This window comes from Xiphophorus hellerii, chromosome 6 (genome assembly GCF_003331165.1).
Source record: "Xiphophorus hellerii strain 12219 chromosome 6, Xiphophorus_hellerii-4.1, whole genome shotgun sequence".
Lineage (NCBI taxonomy): Eukaryota > Metazoa > Chordata > Actinopteri > Cyprinodontiformes > Poeciliidae > Xiphophorus > Xiphophorus hellerii.
In genome coordinates this window covers 4382361-4401877 of record NC_045677.1, presented here as the reverse complement: position 1 = coordinate 4401877, position 19517 = coordinate 4382361, and the positions used below count along the sequence as shown (strand labels likewise).

Genomic DNA, 19517 nt, shown 5'->3' with positions numbered 1-19517 from the left:
GTTCTTTTTTATAAGTGGTTTGATTACTGCTGTTTTCAAAGCCTGGGGGAAAACGCCTGACGAGAGCGATGAGTTTACTATTTGGATCAGATCAGAAGCAATAACAGGCAGGACTTTCTTAAAGAAATGTGTGGGTAAAACATCCAGACAGCAGGAACTGGAGCTTAGCTGACTTATAATTTCCTGCAGGGTTTTATAATTAAGTACAGTATTTTCCGCACTATAAGGCGCACCACATTATAAGGCGCACCTTCAATGAATGGCCTATTTTAAAACTTTTTTCATATATAAAGCGCACCACATTATAAGGCGCATAGAATAGACGCTACAGTAGAGGCTGGGGTTACGTTATGCATCCATTAGATGAAGCTGTGCTAAAGGGAATGTCAACAAAATAGTCAGATAGGTCAGTCAAACTTTATTAAAAGATTACAAACCAGCGTTCTGAAAACTCCGTTCATTCCCAAATTGAATAAACAGTTGTTTTATTATTTTCCCCGAGGTAAAGTCAGTGACGTGGTATTTTCGTGACACAGTTTATCTTTTAACAACAGCAAGGTGTAACATATAGTGGAGGGGAACTTTTCCTCGATTCAATAAACACATAAAAAACAGTCTGATACTGTTACGGTAAATCAAACGTTAGTGCAATCACAATATATATCCACTTCTTCACCATTGATTGGTTCATGTTAAATTCTCTGGCTGCTGCTCTATTCCCATGTTCTACTGCGTGACTGATCGCCTTGAGCTTATGTTAGGTGAAATGTATATATATTATCATATATTTGTTGTTTCATTTATAACAATAGTGTTACTTATATGATGCTCCGTCTTATATGCCTTTATTGTTTTCTTTTCTTTCAACATAAAGACTGTTTCTGTATGTTTTGATCTACTTTATCTCCTTCTTCACAAGAGGGCCTCCCTGAAGAGAAGAGTGATAACCGTGCTCACGGGGTTTATTGCTCAGCAGGACTTCTTCTTCCTTTGAACTGTTAGATAGCTGAAGAATCGTCGCCTTGAAGATATACGACCTGTTCTGTTTTTACTCTGTGTCTTAATGCAAGATAACATGTGTTTAGTTAGTGACTGTCATTAGCACTGCAACTACATGTTTTGTCCCCACCCCTTAGAGTTGCAGTGCTCTCTGTGATAGGGACTCTGAAAGTAATAAAAAGAGAGGAGTGGACAAATGTGTTTCAGAGCGGTTGGAGATTTGTAACTGTAAACACATCTCTGTCCGTTCTCCTTGCGAGTACAAAAGAATCTAACTCTCTTGTCTTTTCTGTGTTTGTTCAACTTGTCTTTAATAGGTGTCAAACCTGACAGTTTAAACTCTGCATCGTAAGCGTGTCTCTTAATAGGAGCCATTTTGGGGTCTTTTCACAAAACCCAGTGTGCACCGCGCGCTTCTTCTTCTACGAGAGAAAATGATCGTCTTTATCGTCCTGTTTATAATGTTTCAAAAATCCAATGCTGCGTCCAACTGGCACCTATCTGACTTCTAAAAGTCACGTCAGTATATGAAAGCCCCGTTTTCAGTCAGACGGGATCAATTTAATAAGTTAATGACATCTATAGTCAGAGATGCCATTGAAATTAGCAGAGATGTTTCCATTACAAATGTGCACAAAACTTTTTTCGATATTCAACTAATAAAATATAAACACAATTTTGCAATTACAGTGTTCATGTTAAAGTAAAGCAATCAAAATCACATGTAAATAAGTTTGTTCATCCAATATGTGATTGGAAAACATGTCACGCCATCAGATATGTATGTTTATCTGTATATTTCATGACATACTTTTGATTAAAGTGATTTCTATTCAGTAATTCCAATAACTAAAAATGTAATTTATACTAGGTGAGTCTTTCTCACATGAGAATGTGGACTGGTGCTGAGCTAATTCTGTGTCTTCAAAGAAATTTTTACAGTGCTCCTGAAGAAGTTTCATAACTTACTGGTTGATATAAAAATAATGTTTTAGCCACATTAATTATGCTCAGCAGCAAACAACATATCGCCAACCACAGCTCATGGTAGCTCATTGCTATATTAATGTAGCAGCCATGTAGCCTGATGTAAAAACATTTTGCTAGAAAATAACAAACATTGAGAAGTTTTAATTCCTGTTATCCAGTGGCGTGCTATGGGGTTTCAGTCAGGGCTTTCTGTAGACGTCAACTAGACCTGAACAACACACGCAGTGCAGGACAATTTAAAAACTACGCGCCACACCAAGCCACATGCATCCAATAATATGCAAATAAATAAAAGTACGTCAAGTAAAGCAACAATGCAGCATCTGTCAAGCAGTATATCAATGTATATTTTAACAAATTACACAGGCAACAGCGCACGTAATTAAGCAGCCAGCAATTTAGCAAAAACTTTTCTATGTTCCCCAGTAAAGCTCAAGATCAATCCAAACTACTCAAGTAGCACATGTGAACAATTAAAAGGAAAAAAAAGTGTCGGGATCTGTCCCTTATCTGTGTTTATTTTGAGTTTCTGTCTCTCTGAGTCTCCGTGTTGTCCTGTCTCCCCTTGGTTGTTTCCAGGTGTTTCTTGTCTCTTTGATTACCCTCTGTGTATTTAACCCCACCTGTGTTCTTTGTTCCTTGTCGGGTCCTCGTCGTGTTTGTCTAGTCTGCCAGTGTCACCAGTTGTGAGCATTTGCCCTCCGCTCCTTTTGTGCTACCTGGTCTTTTGGACTTTGTATGTTTTTGGATTTTTGGACTACTTTCGTTATTAAACCATCTTATTCATCTTACCCTGGGTCTGCTGCCTCTGCCTCACCACCTAAATCATGACAAAAAGTTCATTAACTCTGTATGAAAATGTAATAGAAAAGTAACACTCACCCATTACTTGTTCATAAAATCCACAGGTTGTGCTCAGTGCTATTAACAGTAGCTGTTAATACAGACAATATTAGTCTGTATTAGTCTAATTATTAGACTCTAATACAGACTAATATTGATCTGTATTAGTGAATCCAAGTTTGGTGTGGGTTTTCCATTTTTAATTAATATTTTTTATCCGTGAAAGAGCGACACGGGTTTTTTTTTTAAATTAAAACCTTTTACTGAACAAACTGTGTTAGCATAACATTGTGCTCCTGTCGTGTACTTTTAACATTTAGACAACTTGGTAGATAAACTCGCCATCGTTGGCAAAGCAGGTTTTTGCCCACTAGCAGGGAGCGGGATTTTGCTCACGTAAAGCTCGTTTGATTACTGAATGCTGATTGGCTGTTTACTAGAGGCTGAGAGGTTTCAGCTGCAGGCTGACCACAGACAGACACTCAGGAGAAGATCGTAGTCTGCTCAGCACGATGCGCAGCAGAACTTTAGATAAGGAGATGTTCCGTTAATTGTGGCAAGTTTCATTTGAGGGGGCAAGACATTTGTTTGAGGGGGCACTGCCCGCTTTTCCCCTGGCGTATAGCCGGCCTCAGAGAATCAACCCATTTAAAGTTAAAACTCAGTTTCACATAAATACAAACGACGCTAGCATAAATGTTTGGCAGTTAAACTTCACCTCTCAAGGCCGCTATCAAGCTACTTTTCTATTAGCAGCTCCACAAATCGTTTACATTACCAAGAGACATGAAAACATTCCTTTATCTTGATTTTTTTCTATTCTTCCTCTTTCTTTTCCTAAGTCCTTTTTTGCGACATTGTTTTGCTAACTTATCTTCAGAGGTTTGGATGCGCACTGCAGTGACGTGTGCAGTGGCCACCAGGGGGCTTCCAGGTAGCCGCCTTTTTGCCTGTATAAAGAATGATTTCTACATGATCAAACATATATTATTGTTAAAAAAAATCACAGCTGCTGAAATTGTGTGTTTTTGTTAATACATAGAAATTATTACTTAAAAAAAGCATTTCCACTTAGCAGCCATAAGCAGCTGCTTAGATTGCTTATGCCTTGGGCTTGATACCCTGCCCATGCAGAGAAGCAGACATTTCTGAATCTCTACCTGCACCTGTTTTTCATGACACACATAGGGATGGGAGGATCAGCCAATGAGAATGGACTGAAACCTCCCACCCCTTAAGGTATGGGAGATTGGACAGATGTTGAACCAAGCTGCTGAGCTACAAATAACCCAAAAACAAATTCAGTAAGTCGGTAACCTTCCCACGGTCTTAGCTGTCACTCAGGAGGAGCGTGAGAAGTGTCATGGTCAGGCTGCGGGGTTGTACCGTCAGAGAGTCAATTCCCAAAACCACTCACACAAAAAACCTTGTGAAAACAAACACACAAAAAACACGTGGGGTCCATGTGATGTGACCCTGCCAGATCGCACACCGAATGCAAAACTTGTGGAATCCAAATTGCCCCATTTCTTAACACTGTTAAAGAAATGAATAATTGGGGCCTGCCATGCAAAGCAATGGCAGGAACCTATTACTATTGTCGGAGAGAAGCGTCTCTTTAATCTTTATTTTTCTTCCGTAACCGTTAATGCGGCTCGTACCGCTGGGTGCACACCTACAAATGAGGTATCAAAACGTGCAGAAAATTCACGCCATTGGAGCTATTACTTTTGGTGGGATTTGGGCTTAACGTGGCGACATAATTCGCAAAAAACTACGAAAAAAAACCCCATTATAAATCAATGGGAAAAATCCTAGAAATACCCTATTTTTGAGAATTTTCTGTGTCGTCACGAATTCACGTAGAAATGCCATTCAAATTTCATTTTGTAGATACGTCTGTGATCTCTTCGAAAGCGAAGACGGCTCGTCGATACCAGTTAAGGTTTGTCCACAATTTGTCTCTAAGCGACCCAAAGTTTCTCATTTTTCCGAAAATTAGAGTGAGAGCCAGGGCCTTTAGATCTCGGCTAGAGTGAGAAATGAAGAGATTTTTTGAGCCCAAGATAATTTTCAAATCGCCATCACGCCCACAAATATCGCACGATTGGTATCAAAATCGGTCCTGACATTGATACGCATGTCTGCTCCGGTAAAATGTTTTCGAAATTTATCTAGACCGTACGGTTTTCTGTCACGGTGCTTCAGAGCAAAGTCATGCGACAGGATTTTCTAGGCTGTCTGAGGCTCTGTCACTAACAGTTCACACCTTGGTGAGAAACTTATTTAACATAGCAACGGAACTCAAGAGGCTATTAGCTGGTGGTTAGGACTACAAATACGCATCACTGTAGTTCTAACTATAGTGGAACGCTCAGTTGAAACAGATCAGGACTGAACTGGCCTTTAGAACTATTTGCTGCTATGGGCTGTATATAACTGATTTAACTCAGTAACTGTTACACATGGGATTAGTTTGGAACTTTAAAATTAAGCATAATAATAATTTCAAAATAAAAGCCTTGAATATTTTTAAATCAGATATTTGCTCTGTTGGGCAATATATAACTGATTTAACCCAATGACTGTTATACATGGGATTAGTTTGGCCCTTTGAAATGAAGTTTAACAAAAATTCCAAAATAAAAGCCTTGAATATTTTTACATCAACTACTTGCGTTTTCAGCATTATATAACTGATTTAACCCAATGACTGTTATACATGGGATTAGTTTGGCCCTTTGAAATGAAGTTAAACAAAAATTCCAAAATAAAAGCCTTGAATATTTTTACATCATGCAATTGCTCTTTTTGGCTTTATTTGACTTTTTCATCCAAAGCACTGTTACACATGGTATTAGTTTGGAACTTTAAAATGAAGCATACTGAAAATTTCAAAATAAAAGTCTTGAATATTTTTACATGACGTAATTGCTCTTTTTGCCTTTATTTGTCTTTTTCATCCAAAGCACTGTTACACATGGTATTAGTTTGGCCCTTTGAAATGAAGCTTAACAAAAATTCCAAAATAAAAGCCTTGAATATTTTTACATCATGTAATTGCTCTTTTTGGCTTTATTTGACTTTTTCATCCAAAGCACTGTTACACATGGTATTACTTCGGAACTTTAAAATGAAGCATACTGAAAATTTCAAAATAAAAGCCTTGAATATTTTTACATGACGTAATTGCTCTTTTTGGCTTTATTTGACTTTTTCATCCAAAGCACTGTTACACATGGTATTAGTTTGGCCCTTTGAAATGAAGCATACTGAAAATTTCAAAATAAAAGCCTTGAATATTTTTACATGACGTAATTGCTCTTTTTGGCTTTATTTGACTTTTTCATCCAAAGCACTGTTACACATGGTATTAGTTTGGCCCTTTGAAATGAAGCTTAACAAAAATTTCAAAATAAAAGCCTTGAATATTTTTACATCATGTAATTGCTCTTTTTGGCTTTATTTGACTTTTTCATCCAAAGCACTGATAAACATAGGATTAGTTTGGCGCTTTGAAATGAAGCTTAACAAACATTTCAAAATAAAAGCCTTTAATATTTTTACACCAACTACTTGTTTTTTGAGCATTATATAACTATTTTAACCCAATGACTGTTACGCATGGGATTAGTTTGGCCCTTTGAAATGAAGTTTAACAAACATTTCAAAATAAAAGCCTTTAATATTTTTACATCAACTACTTGTGTTTTGAGCATTATATAACTATTTTAACCCAATGACTATTACGCATGAGATTAGTTTGGCCCTTTGAAATGAAGTTTCACAAAAATTCCAAAATAAAAGCCTTGACAAATTTTACATCATATTGAATGGTGCACGTCCACCTTACTTAACGTTCTTGTGATTCTCCACATGCTATTGATTACGTTGCAGCGTTCTTTAGCATCGATGCCAATTTGTAGCGTGACAACGCCGGGCCCAAACCGACGGGCACGCCTTGGCAGGCCCCGGCTAAATTTCTTCCGAAATTTTCTAGTTGTTAATTATTGTTATAATTGTTATCTGAGGAGGTTTAGTCTCAATACATTCTCTGATCTGCATGGTTAAATGCAGCTAGCAGGGGTACCTGCAAAGGGTTTAAAAAGCAAAAAATAAAAATACAAAAACTCTAGAATACAGGGCTCAGTAAAAGAAAGATTACAGTTATGAAACTTATGGACATTATGTGTCCATAAACACAGAAATATGTGGCATGGAGTCATTTTTTTGTGTGCTGACAGCTCACGTGCGCACAGGAAGCAGACAATAAGGGGAAGTGCCATGCGTTCGCTCAGTGAAATATCCCCTGAGAAATCTTCAGTGTAAACCTTCAAAAAATGACATGAAAATGAACTCAGTTCTCTGACTTTTTAAACAGCTTTAATGCATCCATCAGGTGTTTTTATTTATTTTTTTCAGACCTCAGTCATCATTTACCATCAGCCTCAAGCCCACAGCTGTGAAGGACTCATGTTTCCACCCGTCCAGTCTGAAGTGTTATCAGTGTGCAGCTGCAGCTGCTGCTCGGTCATTTATTAATCTGTCTGTGATAAAAGCAGGTGAGAACCTGCAGACTGTCGTCAGATTCCTGCGGCAGAACTCAGGAAAACTCCAGCTGACAAACATCACAGTTTACATCCCAGCAGCAGCACAACTCTGGCTATGAAGGTGAGCTCAGCACATTCAACTCTGAATGCTCCTTGGTAATGACGGATCACGGAGCTGAAACATTCTCTGGAGACACGAGGTTTTCCCAGGAAATGTTCTCTGCTTTTTGGAGCTTCACGATACGAGCTTCAGGAGGAAATATTCGGTGAAGACGTAACATGTTTCTCTGCTGCAGCTGCTGTCAGCTCTTCTCCTCCTGCTGCTTCCTCTGTTGGCCAGCAGTCTGATTTTGGACTGCAGCGACATTTATCTTCAAGATCCCAGCAGTCCCAGTGGAGTTTACACCATCTATCCCATCGGATCCACATCTGGTGTCCAGGTATATTCACACCTGTTGGAATTATAGACTCGTTGTTGTCTAACGTGAAAACAGGGAACATATTTCACAATATTCCCAGAAACCTGTTCATGTTGGTCAGTTTCCCATCCATCAAATCGTTCAAACTACAGACAGACACCAGACCAGCATGAACCAGTCAGGCTGAGATTTCAGTTTGTGTGTCTGCAGGTTTACTGTGACATGGACTCACATGGAGGAAAATGGACCGTGAGTATCTGAACTCAGATCACGCTCTGGTTTCGTATAAAAACACTTCATGTTCTTCAGGTGAGCTTTTGTTACTTTTATTAATAATGAGACTGAATTCGGTCCATAAGATTCACATTTACTCGGCTGTGATTTAAAGTTTAATCAGGATTTTTTTTGGCGCTATTATTTTGAAAACGATAAAAGTAACGACGTGAACTACTTATCACTTTTTTTTAGGTAACTGCATGGCTATGACTGCATGACGCAGCCATAGTCACTCGAAAAACATTTGTAATATTTGTAATGTGCTTCTTTGGGACTTCGATCACGTAAAGAAGATTTATATCACTAAAATCCACACAACAACTGCATTTAATCATATTTTCAAATGTATTGATGTGAAGCGATAAGCCTTCATTGAACAACCAAAAAAGAACAATCCCAACATTAAGGGCAGTTTTGGGGCATTTTAAACATCATTACTGGAACTGATTCTGACAACGATAAATCAATAGCCTGTCATGTTAAGAAATTTATCACAGTAAAAGATAAACGATACAATAAACGCCCAACCCTATACCTTCAACACAGCTCAGAGAAAACCAAACGAGAATGCACCATGTAAGTTATTAATTCATAATCTACTTATTGTAGTGTAAATAGAGGAGTATATAGTTTACAATCGAAACTTGAGTTCACTGTATAATCAATGTTAGGCTGCCAGGACCTCGTCTGCTTTATTCTGTAACCTCATGTTTCTTTTTTCTTTTCTTTTTGCCTTGCCTGGGTTTCCGGCTGCACCACCGTGGCAGACCGTGATAACAAAAAAAATGGTTTCATCTGACTGTAATTGCATTCCAGATATCTAAAAATAAGATTTGACCAGACTCAATTCCATTTGAATCCTTAATGTAACCCACTGGTTTCAGATATCTGCATTTACGTTCTGACTAGTAAGAAGAACGATTCAAGACAACATTCCGTTACATTGTGACGGTTCGAAGTTCTTTTCAAGACTTCTCAATCGATGTTGCTGGATTCATCGTTTGAAGAGTCACACATCCGTAATTTACGATTCAAGATATTTCAAGCATTAATATGACAGGTCAAATCTACATTTTCATATATATATAAATTAACATATTGCATGTAGGCCCCCCTTGAGCTGCCACAGAAGCAATCGCCTGCATCATTTTGCGGTTCCTGCACAGATTGTCTGACAATGTCATGGAGCAGAAAGAGCTCAGCAGGCGGTGCATGATATGTGGCGAACGCAAACTCCTTCAACTTGAAGACTGCTTCAGAAACCTGTTGGTTCATTACCTTTTCTTCCCGCCAGGCATTCCAGAGAAGGATGGACGGCTCGCTTAGCTTCTACAGGAAATGGAATGACTACAAGATGGGCTTCGGGAATCCCGCCAGAGAGTACTGGCTTGGTGAGAACCGAACTGGAAACGCTGACCGCAGAACGCTGACTGGGTCCAAGTCCCGGCCTGATGGCTTTAGTCGCATGTCTTCCCCAGCTCTCATTACCCGCTTTCCTGTCAATTTACTGTCAAATAAAGGCCACTAGAGCCAATAAACCTTTAAAAAAAATGAATTAATTATATTTTAAATGAAAATTTACTGAGACATCCTGTTCTCACACGAAGAGCAGCTCATAAACCGTAACAACACTGAACTGTGTTAAAAAGAAAAGAAAAAAACAGAACTTTGTAACTCTTCTTCCAGGTCTGGAAAAACTCCACCACTTACTCCGTCAGAAAAGGTTCGAGCTGTTAGTGGACATGGAGGACTTTGAAGGAAACAAGGCGTACGCTCGTTACACCTCGGTCAGTGTGGGTCCTGAGTGGGATGACTATCCACTGTATGTGGACGGTTACATCGATGGAGGAGCAGGTGGGTCTCAGAACCAGCTGTGAGTCACAAACATGTAGCAGTGAGGAGAAGAAACTACAGCGAGAGCTCAGGAAAACCTAAATAACTGGTTCCAAACTTCATATGAAGACCATATGAAGTTTGGAGGTTTATAGTTGGCGACCTCTTCGCACCATATGCTTCAGCATGTTTTCTATTATCCTGTTAGAGTTTATGTTTTTATGCAATGATGATATGGACTGGATACTGCTAACAAAGCTTGGCTGATTTGTTGTTGCTTTCTTGTCTTGGTGTTCCAGGTAAGCAGTTACCTTTTCAGTATATTCAGACAGGTGAAGGTTGATAAACAATGTGTTTGTCTTTAACTTCAATCTTTTCTTATTGGCAGGAGACACCCTGACATGTCTCCATTATCATAAATTTGCTACTTTTGACTATTATCAACACGTTGGGTCGGAAAATTGTCCAAAACATTTTCTGGGAGCTTTCTGGTTCGGCCCGACATGCCAGTATTGAAACCCAAACGGAGTCTACACCTGGGGCAGTGAGGGGACCAGATATGAGGTTGGAGTAATCTGGAACAGCTGGAAGGGCAGTATGTATTCTCTCAAGGCCATCAGCATGAAGATTCGCCCTGCCGAGTAAATCAGCAGCTCAAGCATCCAGCACTGTGTCCAACATGAATGTTTGGCAATAAAGTCTAAACAGATCGTCTCTTGTGCGTTCTCTTTTCTTCTAAATTCCCCAAAGATGTCAACCTTCTCATTTGAAAACGCTAGTGGACAAAACACAACACAAAAAAACCTCAGTGGGTATTGTTAAGGAAGGAAAGTTATTATGTTAGCTTAAATTTTGGAAAAAGCATGGCTCCCTTCCCTCCTGTTAGCTGGTCCCGAGCGGATGACATCACGCTGGCAAGGAGACGGCGAGGCACGATGACGTCACAGAAATACAGAGTTTAATTCAATATAAAACAATCGACAACAAAGCTGCAGAGATACAGAGATATACATTTTATACAGACAACACGAAACAGACAACATGAAACACATAAGACAGACAAAGGCGCCCACGTGGAGGAAAAGATGAAAAAACCTCTCTTGCTGGCTTGCTGACCTGTATTTTTAAATGTAAGAGGCGTTTCCCTATTTAATATATGCAGTCAAGGCGTTCCGTTCTTTGACCACTCAGAGACCTGCCCCAGCCCCCAAAGAAACCCGGAAACTCCCCTCACCACAGCTCAGATGTCTGGTTTTTATCTGAGTAAGAGGACGGACCACTTCGTGGTCATCTCTGCCTGATACGGAAGATCTCTGGTGCCAAGAAGTCTCCTCTGCTCCATCGGAATGTAACTTTATTGCTCTGTGTGTGGGGGAGGCAAAAGGGCCCTGCTTTGTTTGAATGTCTGCTATTGTGAGCTCCCCCATGCTCCACAGAAAACTGTTCCAAATAAAGTGTTGACTATCCCTTTACACATGTCATAAGATTAAGTGTATTTTTAGCATTAAATAATCATTTTCCTTAGCAGTATATAATGCATATTATGACAGGCACTGTAAGCTGTTAGCTCTGGTTTCTACTACAACTCGTTCTTGTGCCCATCATGAAAAACTCTCAGATCCATGATTAGTTGTAACAATTCACTTTATTTGAGAAATATCTATTTTGGATGTAAAAACAATATAACAATATTACTGTAGACTGTTTAGTTTTTATAAAATCTTTAAAAAAAAAAAATTGTCACACGAACGTCGCCTCATTGTTCATGCTGCAATGCATTCTGGTCAAATGATGTGTATTGGTCAAACTGCCAGCCAAAACAGCAATGAGTAACGTCATTAAGCCTTTTCAATCTGAACGCGTTGAAATAGATCGGAATGTAGGAATCACAAGAGGTGATGAAGGTGAGGAGGACCAAAGAGAGGAAGAGGAGAGAGCTGGCCGTAGGCACTGGTGTTTTGCCGCTGCTGCTACACTTACCTCTAGTCAGACTGTGTGATCTGGTAAGTAGCTCTATAGCTCTGTGTCCGGTTCGGCAACAGTTGTTTATGGTCCAGTCTTGGTCCGGTAGGATCAGTGGTTTCCTATTCAGTACTGGAGGCAGTATAACTCAGTTAGCATCTCAAAGAGCTTCCAGCTCCACCTGTCTCAGCATGGCATTTATTTTTTGCTCGTTGAGGCAACGATCGCCTGTTAGAGCCTTTGTCGGTTTTGCTCATACAAATGACTCAAAGTCTTCTGGAGAGAAATGTTGAGGGCACAAGTGTAGGTCCTTCGGAAGTTGTGTTCGGCTCTGGCTCTCTTCTATTTTTCATGTGGCAAATGCAATATGATAAACAACCACTCAGGTAAAGTTAACCTTCCTGTGTTTACGCTGCAGATTCCAGTACAGAACGGACCTCATGACGTCATCAAGCATCGATGAAAAAATGGCGACCTCCATCTGTAACAAAAGATGTACATTTTTGAAGTAATTATGAGTTTTGGCATGTCACAAACAGCAGTTTTTTACTTAGTAGGAAAATTACAACATATTTAGGCCAACATGGCGAACTAATCCCGGGTCACTTTGAAAGTAGCATTCAGTCAGACATTTAAAAACTATTTCATTTATTAGTTTACTGTAATTTAGCATGTTTGACCTTCCACAGCAAAAACTCACAATCCAGCAGCGAGCAGCTGCTTAGAGCCACACACCATCATAATCAACTCTACTGGAAGTGAACCTGAAAATTCTGTTTAATGACTCTTCATGTATTTTACACTGTTAATTCTGAATAAAGTGACAAACACTGAGAAAAAAACATTAAAGGTAAAAACCCAGAGAGCAACAGGAATCATTTTATCAAATTAATTTTTTCAAATTATTTTATGATTAATTTTATCCTACTCATCTTCTGTTTATCACTCCACACACACTATGATCACATCACATACACACTGTGGGTACAAATTACTCTTACTCTAGAATTGGAAGTTTTTCATTTTAAACTGTTTTCTTTTTATTTATTTATTTATTTAGGGTCTTTTTTGGTGACCTGTCCAGGGTGTACCCCGCCTCTTGCCCGAAGAGGCAACCCAGCAACCCTCCCAGCCCCTGGATGGATGGATGGATGGATGGATGGATGGATGGATGGATGGATGGATGGATGGATGGATGGATGGATGGATGGATGGATGGATGGATGGATGGATGCTAATCACCAATAGTATTGTGGAGATTTCTAAAAGGTCAGCTTAATGTTTAGACTGTTGGCGCCCCCAAGTGGTCAGAATTTTTTTTTAAACTTAATGAATGAATCTGCTCTTGCTGCAGAAACAGTGTCTCCATAAAATACAAAGAATATTTGTGTATGTAAACGTGATGAACAATAAAGTCGTGACAGGAAATATCTGAAAACTATAAAACAATTTAAAACTGTCAATTTCATGTGAAGTAGCTGTGAATAAAAGAATCGGTGAAAACAGCCGCTTGTGCACTCCACGTTTTATAGGTTGTTTTATATAAATATGTGTGTGTGTGTGTGTGTGTGTGTTGTAAGATGTGTGTGTGTGTGTTGTAAGGTGCTTCATTAGTTGTTTCTTTTCCTTTTTTAAAGAATTTGAACCAGGTGAAGCTAAACTATGCCACTTGAAGAGTTCTGGGTAGAACAAATGCAAAGTTGTTTGTTGTGTTTTTTATATATATATATATATATATATATATATATATATATATATATATATATATATATATATTCAATACAAAATGTACATATTGTTGTACAGTTTTGGCTTAATTAGCTCTGAATATGTTGTTCTTTCGACAACATATTCAGTAAATGTCCCTTTTGGAGCCTGTATGCTCCAATTACCAAATTAGTTTCAGATTATTTCAATAATCCATTAATCCAACGAATCCAATCAGCCATAGACTCTATCATGTCATGTCGGTTGATTGTTTGGGTGTCTTTTTGTTTTATGACAAGACAGCAAAATCAAACTTTGCGCTCCTGCTTCAGATTGCTTCTCGAGAAGAAAATAATTGGGGACCTTGGTGTTGACTGAGGCGGCATTTGTAAAACAGAGAACCGCTGGTGAAACCTGTGCAAGACGATGAAATCGTGCAAAGGAGTCGATACTCACAGACGAATCTCCTCTGAACCAGTTTGTTGACATTATGCTCTGGTGTTTCGTAAAGCTGGTATTTTGTCACACCGTGCTGGGAAATCACTGTCAAAACCTGGATAGTAAACAGATATTTTTAACACATTGTGTTCAAAAATGTTACTACTTTATGGGGTTTCTATTTTCTCCAACAGACAGGGTAGATAACTTATAATAACAATCATCATCATCTTTATTGTCATCATAGAAATCATGAAGTGAAATTACAAGGAAACATGAGCATAATTTGTGTGTTTGTTCTCTTTCTCTTACTTCATCACCAAAATGTCCCGACTTGCACAATTTGTATTGACAGCCCCGCAGCAGCAGCAGCAGCAGCTCGATCCAATGTTGACTTTTTTCTTCACTTCTTATCTCTCTGTATGCGGGAAATGCCTTAATTATTAACAGGCATCTGATCTGAACAAGGATCCTCACTCCGCAGTCTAAAGGCTGCGATTTGACTCCTGACAACATGTGGCTGACGGGTCTGAGATTTGCGCTCCTGGTTTGGATTCCTGGACTGCTGCGTGGTAAGAGACGTTCATGTTTTTTTGGTTTTAGAGAAGAAGCTGCAGCTGACATGATCTCTTGACAGTTTTTCTGTCTGTTTCAGCTGTGGATGAAGGGGAGCCGTGCGGCGCTCCCGACCTGAAAAACGGTTTTTTTCTCCCGGTGAGAGAGTCTCATCCTCATGGCTCACATGTGACATACAGCTGCGATGCGGGATACAAAACCACAGAGGAGGGATGGTGGGCGACAATCGTATGTCAAGATGGCGTCTGGTACAAGAAACCGGAGTGTGTTGGTGAGGATTTCTTTTTCTTTTATTTTTTTGATTCATGAATGACTCTTCTGGACTGATTTAATTATGTTTTTTTTTAAAAAAGAAAAGGTTGTATGTTTATATTTTTTCTGTTTCCCAGTGGAGACAGTCTGCGTTCATCCGGTTATTCCAAACGGCAAATTCATGCAAAACCTGAACGGCTCGTTAGAAATAAACTGCAACGCAGGATATTCGCTAAACGGCCAGGATAACATCGTGGAGTGTCACAGTGGGACGTGGTCCGCGGTGCCGCTCTGTCAGAGTAAGTCCTGAACCTGAAAAACAAAAACAACAAAACACCTTTTTCCGTTCCGACTGACTGTCACAGTTTATTCACAGAACACCCCAGGGCGTGCGGCGAGCCACCAGCTGTCCCTAATGCGGTCGTTACTCAGACCTACCAGGAGGTGTTTGCTGCTTATTCCAAAGTGGAGTATCAGTGCAGACAAGGATTTCTCACAGAGGACAGACAGTCCAAAAAAAGTGCCTACTGCGAGGGTGGAAACTGGGTCGGAACTCCACGTTGCAGTAAGTGGTCATTGTGTTGAGACTCACAAAGGTGTTCATTTCAAATGAATAGACGTGGGGGCATGGGAGGGGGGGCATTGCCCGCCCACAGAGTCCCCCCCCCCCTCCCCCCCCGGACTGGAAGCTGTTTGTTGTTTTTACCTCAGAGTGGCCAACTCTCTGTTGTTACTATAACGATTTGTTACAGTAGGGGCTTCCGCACTTCCCATATTTGTGCCGTCTGTCACTTTTTTTCCCCAGCAGTTAAAACTGTTCAATCTGTTGCTAACACGAATGTCGCAACCTGCGTTTCCGAGCCGCCTGTAAACGCAGCATGAGCGCTAAGACGCTCGCGCCGGGTTTACGCCTGCGCGGCAGCGACGGAGACCTGCTGCTGCTGCGCGTTGAGTCATGGCGGCAAACCAGCAAAACGCAGAGAATTTTGCACAATTTTCCCCCCCAAACTAACCGACTGAGTTGAGTAAAGCGGTTGGATGCAGGTAAAGTTAGCTAAAAGATGACTAGTTAATAACAATACATCACGTGACGCTTGTTAACTAGTAGCCTCTAGGCTTCTGATGTTATCTATGTTCAAAAGTGGGTAGTACTTGTTACATTCACTTGAGTAACTTTTTTGGAAAAAGGTACTTATAAGAGTAGTTTTACTGCACTGTACCTTTTTCTTTTACCTGAGTTATAATGTTATTGCTACGTAGATTCATTTTGACCCCCAAAATAAGCCGATGCCCCCCCCCCCCCCCCCCCCCCCCCCCCCCCTGCCCTGTTAAACTGGTCTGGAGCCGGGCTGTCTGATTCGTCTGCATTCACACACATGAACTTCAGTGACGTCCAGTTCTTCATCAGCTGATGTTGGCCCGCCCTCTGTAGCGCTTCATCTCCTCCTGGAAGACTTTTCACAGAGTTTATGAGAGAGATTCTGGGAATTTTTGATCATTCTGTCAGATGTGGGTGCGCTTATGCTGCCCACCCCACCACATGCCGCCCTGGGCTGTTGCCCATGTCGCCCGTGTCAGAAGCCGGCACCTCTTATTGGCTATGTAAAATTTACCAGGCGATTATAATGTCCACAACATATAAACATAGATATCTCAAAACGAAAAGCATGCAATGTAAATAAATGTTTTTGGTATTTTGACAATTACATATGGTAAGGTTGTTCGGTAAAACAAAAAGTGCCACAGTAAAGACAGGACAAAGATTTGCATGTTAATAAAAAACATCAGTGGGTGATGTCATTTGTTATGATGTTATTTATTACGTTGTTGTATCCAGTCACAGTTAGCCCTGCATTTCAAAAAGTATTTACTTTAAATATTCAAAGTGAGTTGTGTGCGTTAAAGAGAAAATTTCAAAGTAGAAAAAAAAAAATCTGAGCGAAATGAATATTTTCTGTTTTATTCAACACTGTGAGAGAACGAACAAATATGAAAACCTGCCTCTGCTCTGTTTGTTCCAGCACGTGCTGCCGAACCCACGGACACTCAGACTACATTCGTATCCAGTAAGTAAGCACATTGATTTCTTCATTTATATTAAATGTATTTATCTAGAATGTGATCAAAATAACCATGTAAGTAATTCGCACATTTCTCATGAGCATGCGGCATACAAAGCTGAGTCAGACAGAGGGATTTGTTGATTTGTGTGAGATGAAGTGTTAATCTAAGGAACTCGACTTTAACAGCCTAATGTTTTATGAAACTCTGTTCCTCCTTTTCAGTCGATAATTGTGGAGAGATCCCTCATGTTCCAAACGGGCTTCCTGAGCCACAGGAGCAGCAACGTTCTTTGAAATACACGTGTCAGAACTTTTACAAGTTAGTGGGTCCTGACACTGTGGTGTGTTACAGAGGTGGCACGTGGTCCGAAGTCCCCAAATGTAAAGGTAGAAGGAAAACAACACTGAAACTGTTTCATTAAAAAAAAACACACACAAAAAAACAACAGGCATAAAGAAAAGTGTTTTCTTCTTTTTCTTTTTTACAGAGGATTTCTGTCTTCTGGACACTACAAAGTATCCTGACCTAATAAATTCTGGCAATACGTTTATCAGAAATGGGGGAACAGAGTACCCGAGATGTGTTGATAAATGGACGTTTAAAAATTACGCTGTGGTTCGGTGCATTGAAGGGAATCTCAGTGTATCCAGATGTAAGTATCAATATAAGCACAATTTAGATGGTTAGAACACTGGAGCAGATACACCAACAGAAACAGAGTTTCTTAGAGTTTGCAGTTTACGCATCATTGTGTTTGCATATTGCCTGTCACATTTTTACAACTGCGTATTAGGACCGTTGTAGATACAAAAAAAGGAGTAAATTTCTGCCAAAAATAAAAAAATCTTAGTTGTGTCGCAGTTGTGTTACCACACTGAGTTGTTCTGTCACATAAAATCCCAATGGAATATTTTTATGTTTGTGGTTATAATGTGACAAAATCTGGAACAGTTCAAGGGGTATGAATACTTTTGCAAGCCAGCGTTTGTTTAGATGTTCAACACGTCAGAATTGAAGGGCTGGTTTATTGAAAGGCCTCTGCAGGGAAACATGCAGGACACTGGCTCAGCAGGGCTAAAGTTGGCCACAGTAGAAGCAGACATTGAAATGACAAAGTATAGAAATTCAATTGTTTTTTTATTTTTATTTTTTTCAGGTTGCACCTGGACCACGATAAACGTTGTGAGTATTTGTGTGTTACCTAAAGATGTTTTTGTTGCTCACATGCTCTTAATATTTCAGGCATTTCAAAGTACCCCTGTTAAAATTGTGTTATTTCTGTGTATCTATTTGTGTAAACATCTAAAGCAGTTTTTTTTTATGTCTTTACTGTAACCAGGGTCTATGCTGAGGCACCATCAGGAAAAGATCTGGCTCTCTTGGGCTGAGCTGATGGACTGAGAACAAATGGAAACATGAACCCATTTGAAACAACTTGAGATTGAATGCGTTGCCAACAGCCAGGCTGGATATGTTCATTCTGCTCTAGCACACCAATAAAGTTCAATCTTTTATGTTTTTGTTTGTCTGTGTCTGTATTTAAAGTTAGAAGGCAAAATAAGACCCCAGATTTGTAAAAAATCAACAGTCAGTCTGTTTTCCAAACCTGGTCACTGTGGCACTGCAACAAACTCACTACAAACCTGTGCATCACTTGCTGCATTTACATTGCAAATATGCATAAATCTTTGTCAATATTTTTGCTAATGGAAAAAAAACACACACAATTTCACAATTGTGGTGTTTCCATTAAATAAGAAATGAAACTAGAATCACACGTGAATAAGCTTGTTCATGTGATAAGTCATTACAAATACTTGCAGAGACGGTTACACGACATACTCATAGTTCAGCCATGGCGCTCATCAGCTGTCAGCCAATCAGAGGAGACGTCGGCGTCTATTTCGGGTATTGGAGAGCCTAGCCATTTATACTTGGGAGTGGCTACGGGCGGCATATTAGGGAAATAATTGTAGTCGGCGATTTTACAGAACACAATTCAACACGACACATAACTTTTTATTGGGTGTGCGAAACTGGGAGAGCTCCGGTGGAGCCACCTGCACTCTGTCCACGAAACGGGGTTAAAAAAAAGGCCAGTACTCCTACTACTTTTTGTCGTCTTCTTCATCGTTTTCCACCAGTAGTAACATCCGGCTGTTGATCATGTGACACGTGCGATGGGGGAAAAGTGTTTCCGTGGCAGTTTTTTTTGGTAATACATTTATTGTGATACGACCTCATTCTAACTCACACTCCTTCTTTGGAAAAACACGAGGTTTTTTTTTTCTTCTAAATCGGCGTGTTTCCATTGAGCAAATTTATTTTCGTAATTTCAGTTTGCACCATTCTATAGTTAATGGAAACACAGTACATTGTCTCACTCTAACCTTTACACAAGGCAGCAGGAATGTCCATGCCATCTCTGCTTCTAAATATAGAGACATTTCTGCTTGTTGTAAACTACGGAGAGCCATTTCAGCCAAAATTAAATAAATCAATAAATGGGTAAAATTGGCATCTTTATTCCCATTTATATTTATTCATCTATAAAGTTATTTATTCCCAGATTCATTTAGCCATTTTTCATTTTCCCATTTTTATTTAT

The 19517-nt window shown here is 39.7% G+C and overlaps 1 protein-coding gene, 1 long non-coding RNA gene and 1 pseudogene across 2 annotated transcripts; 2 read left to right on the top strand and 1 right to left on the bottom strand.

Moving 5' to 3' along the window:
- Nucleotides 1-8611: 8611 nt before the first annotated feature.
- LOC116721629 (microfibril-associated glycoprotein 4-like) lies at nt 8612-10620 on the top strand (annotated as a pseudogene).
- Nucleotides 10621-11626: 1006 nt separating this feature from the next.
- Nucleotides 11627-14430, bottom strand: LOC116721653 (uncharacterized). Its single transcript, XR_004339648.1, has 3 exons — nt 14330-14430; nt 14036-14132; nt 11627-12353 (listed from the first exon to the last, which is right to left on the bottom strand). It is a non-coding gene; the product is annotated as an uncharacterized LOC116721653 (long non-coding RNA).
- Nucleotides 14428-18427, top strand: LOC116721607 (complement factor H-like). Its single transcript, XM_032565473.1, has 9 exons — nt 14428-14589; nt 14673-14864; nt 14983-15144; nt 15222-15410; nt 16867-16911; nt 17131-17295; nt 17397-17561; nt 18066-18091; nt 18249-18427. The coding sequence occupies exons 1-9, from the start codon at nt 14532-14534 to the stop codon at nt 18258-18260; spliced, it is 1014 nt and encodes a 337-aa protein (XP_032421364.1). The 5' UTR covers nt 14428-14531; the 3' UTR covers nt 18261-18427.
- Nucleotides 18428-19517: the final 1090 nt, after the last annotated feature.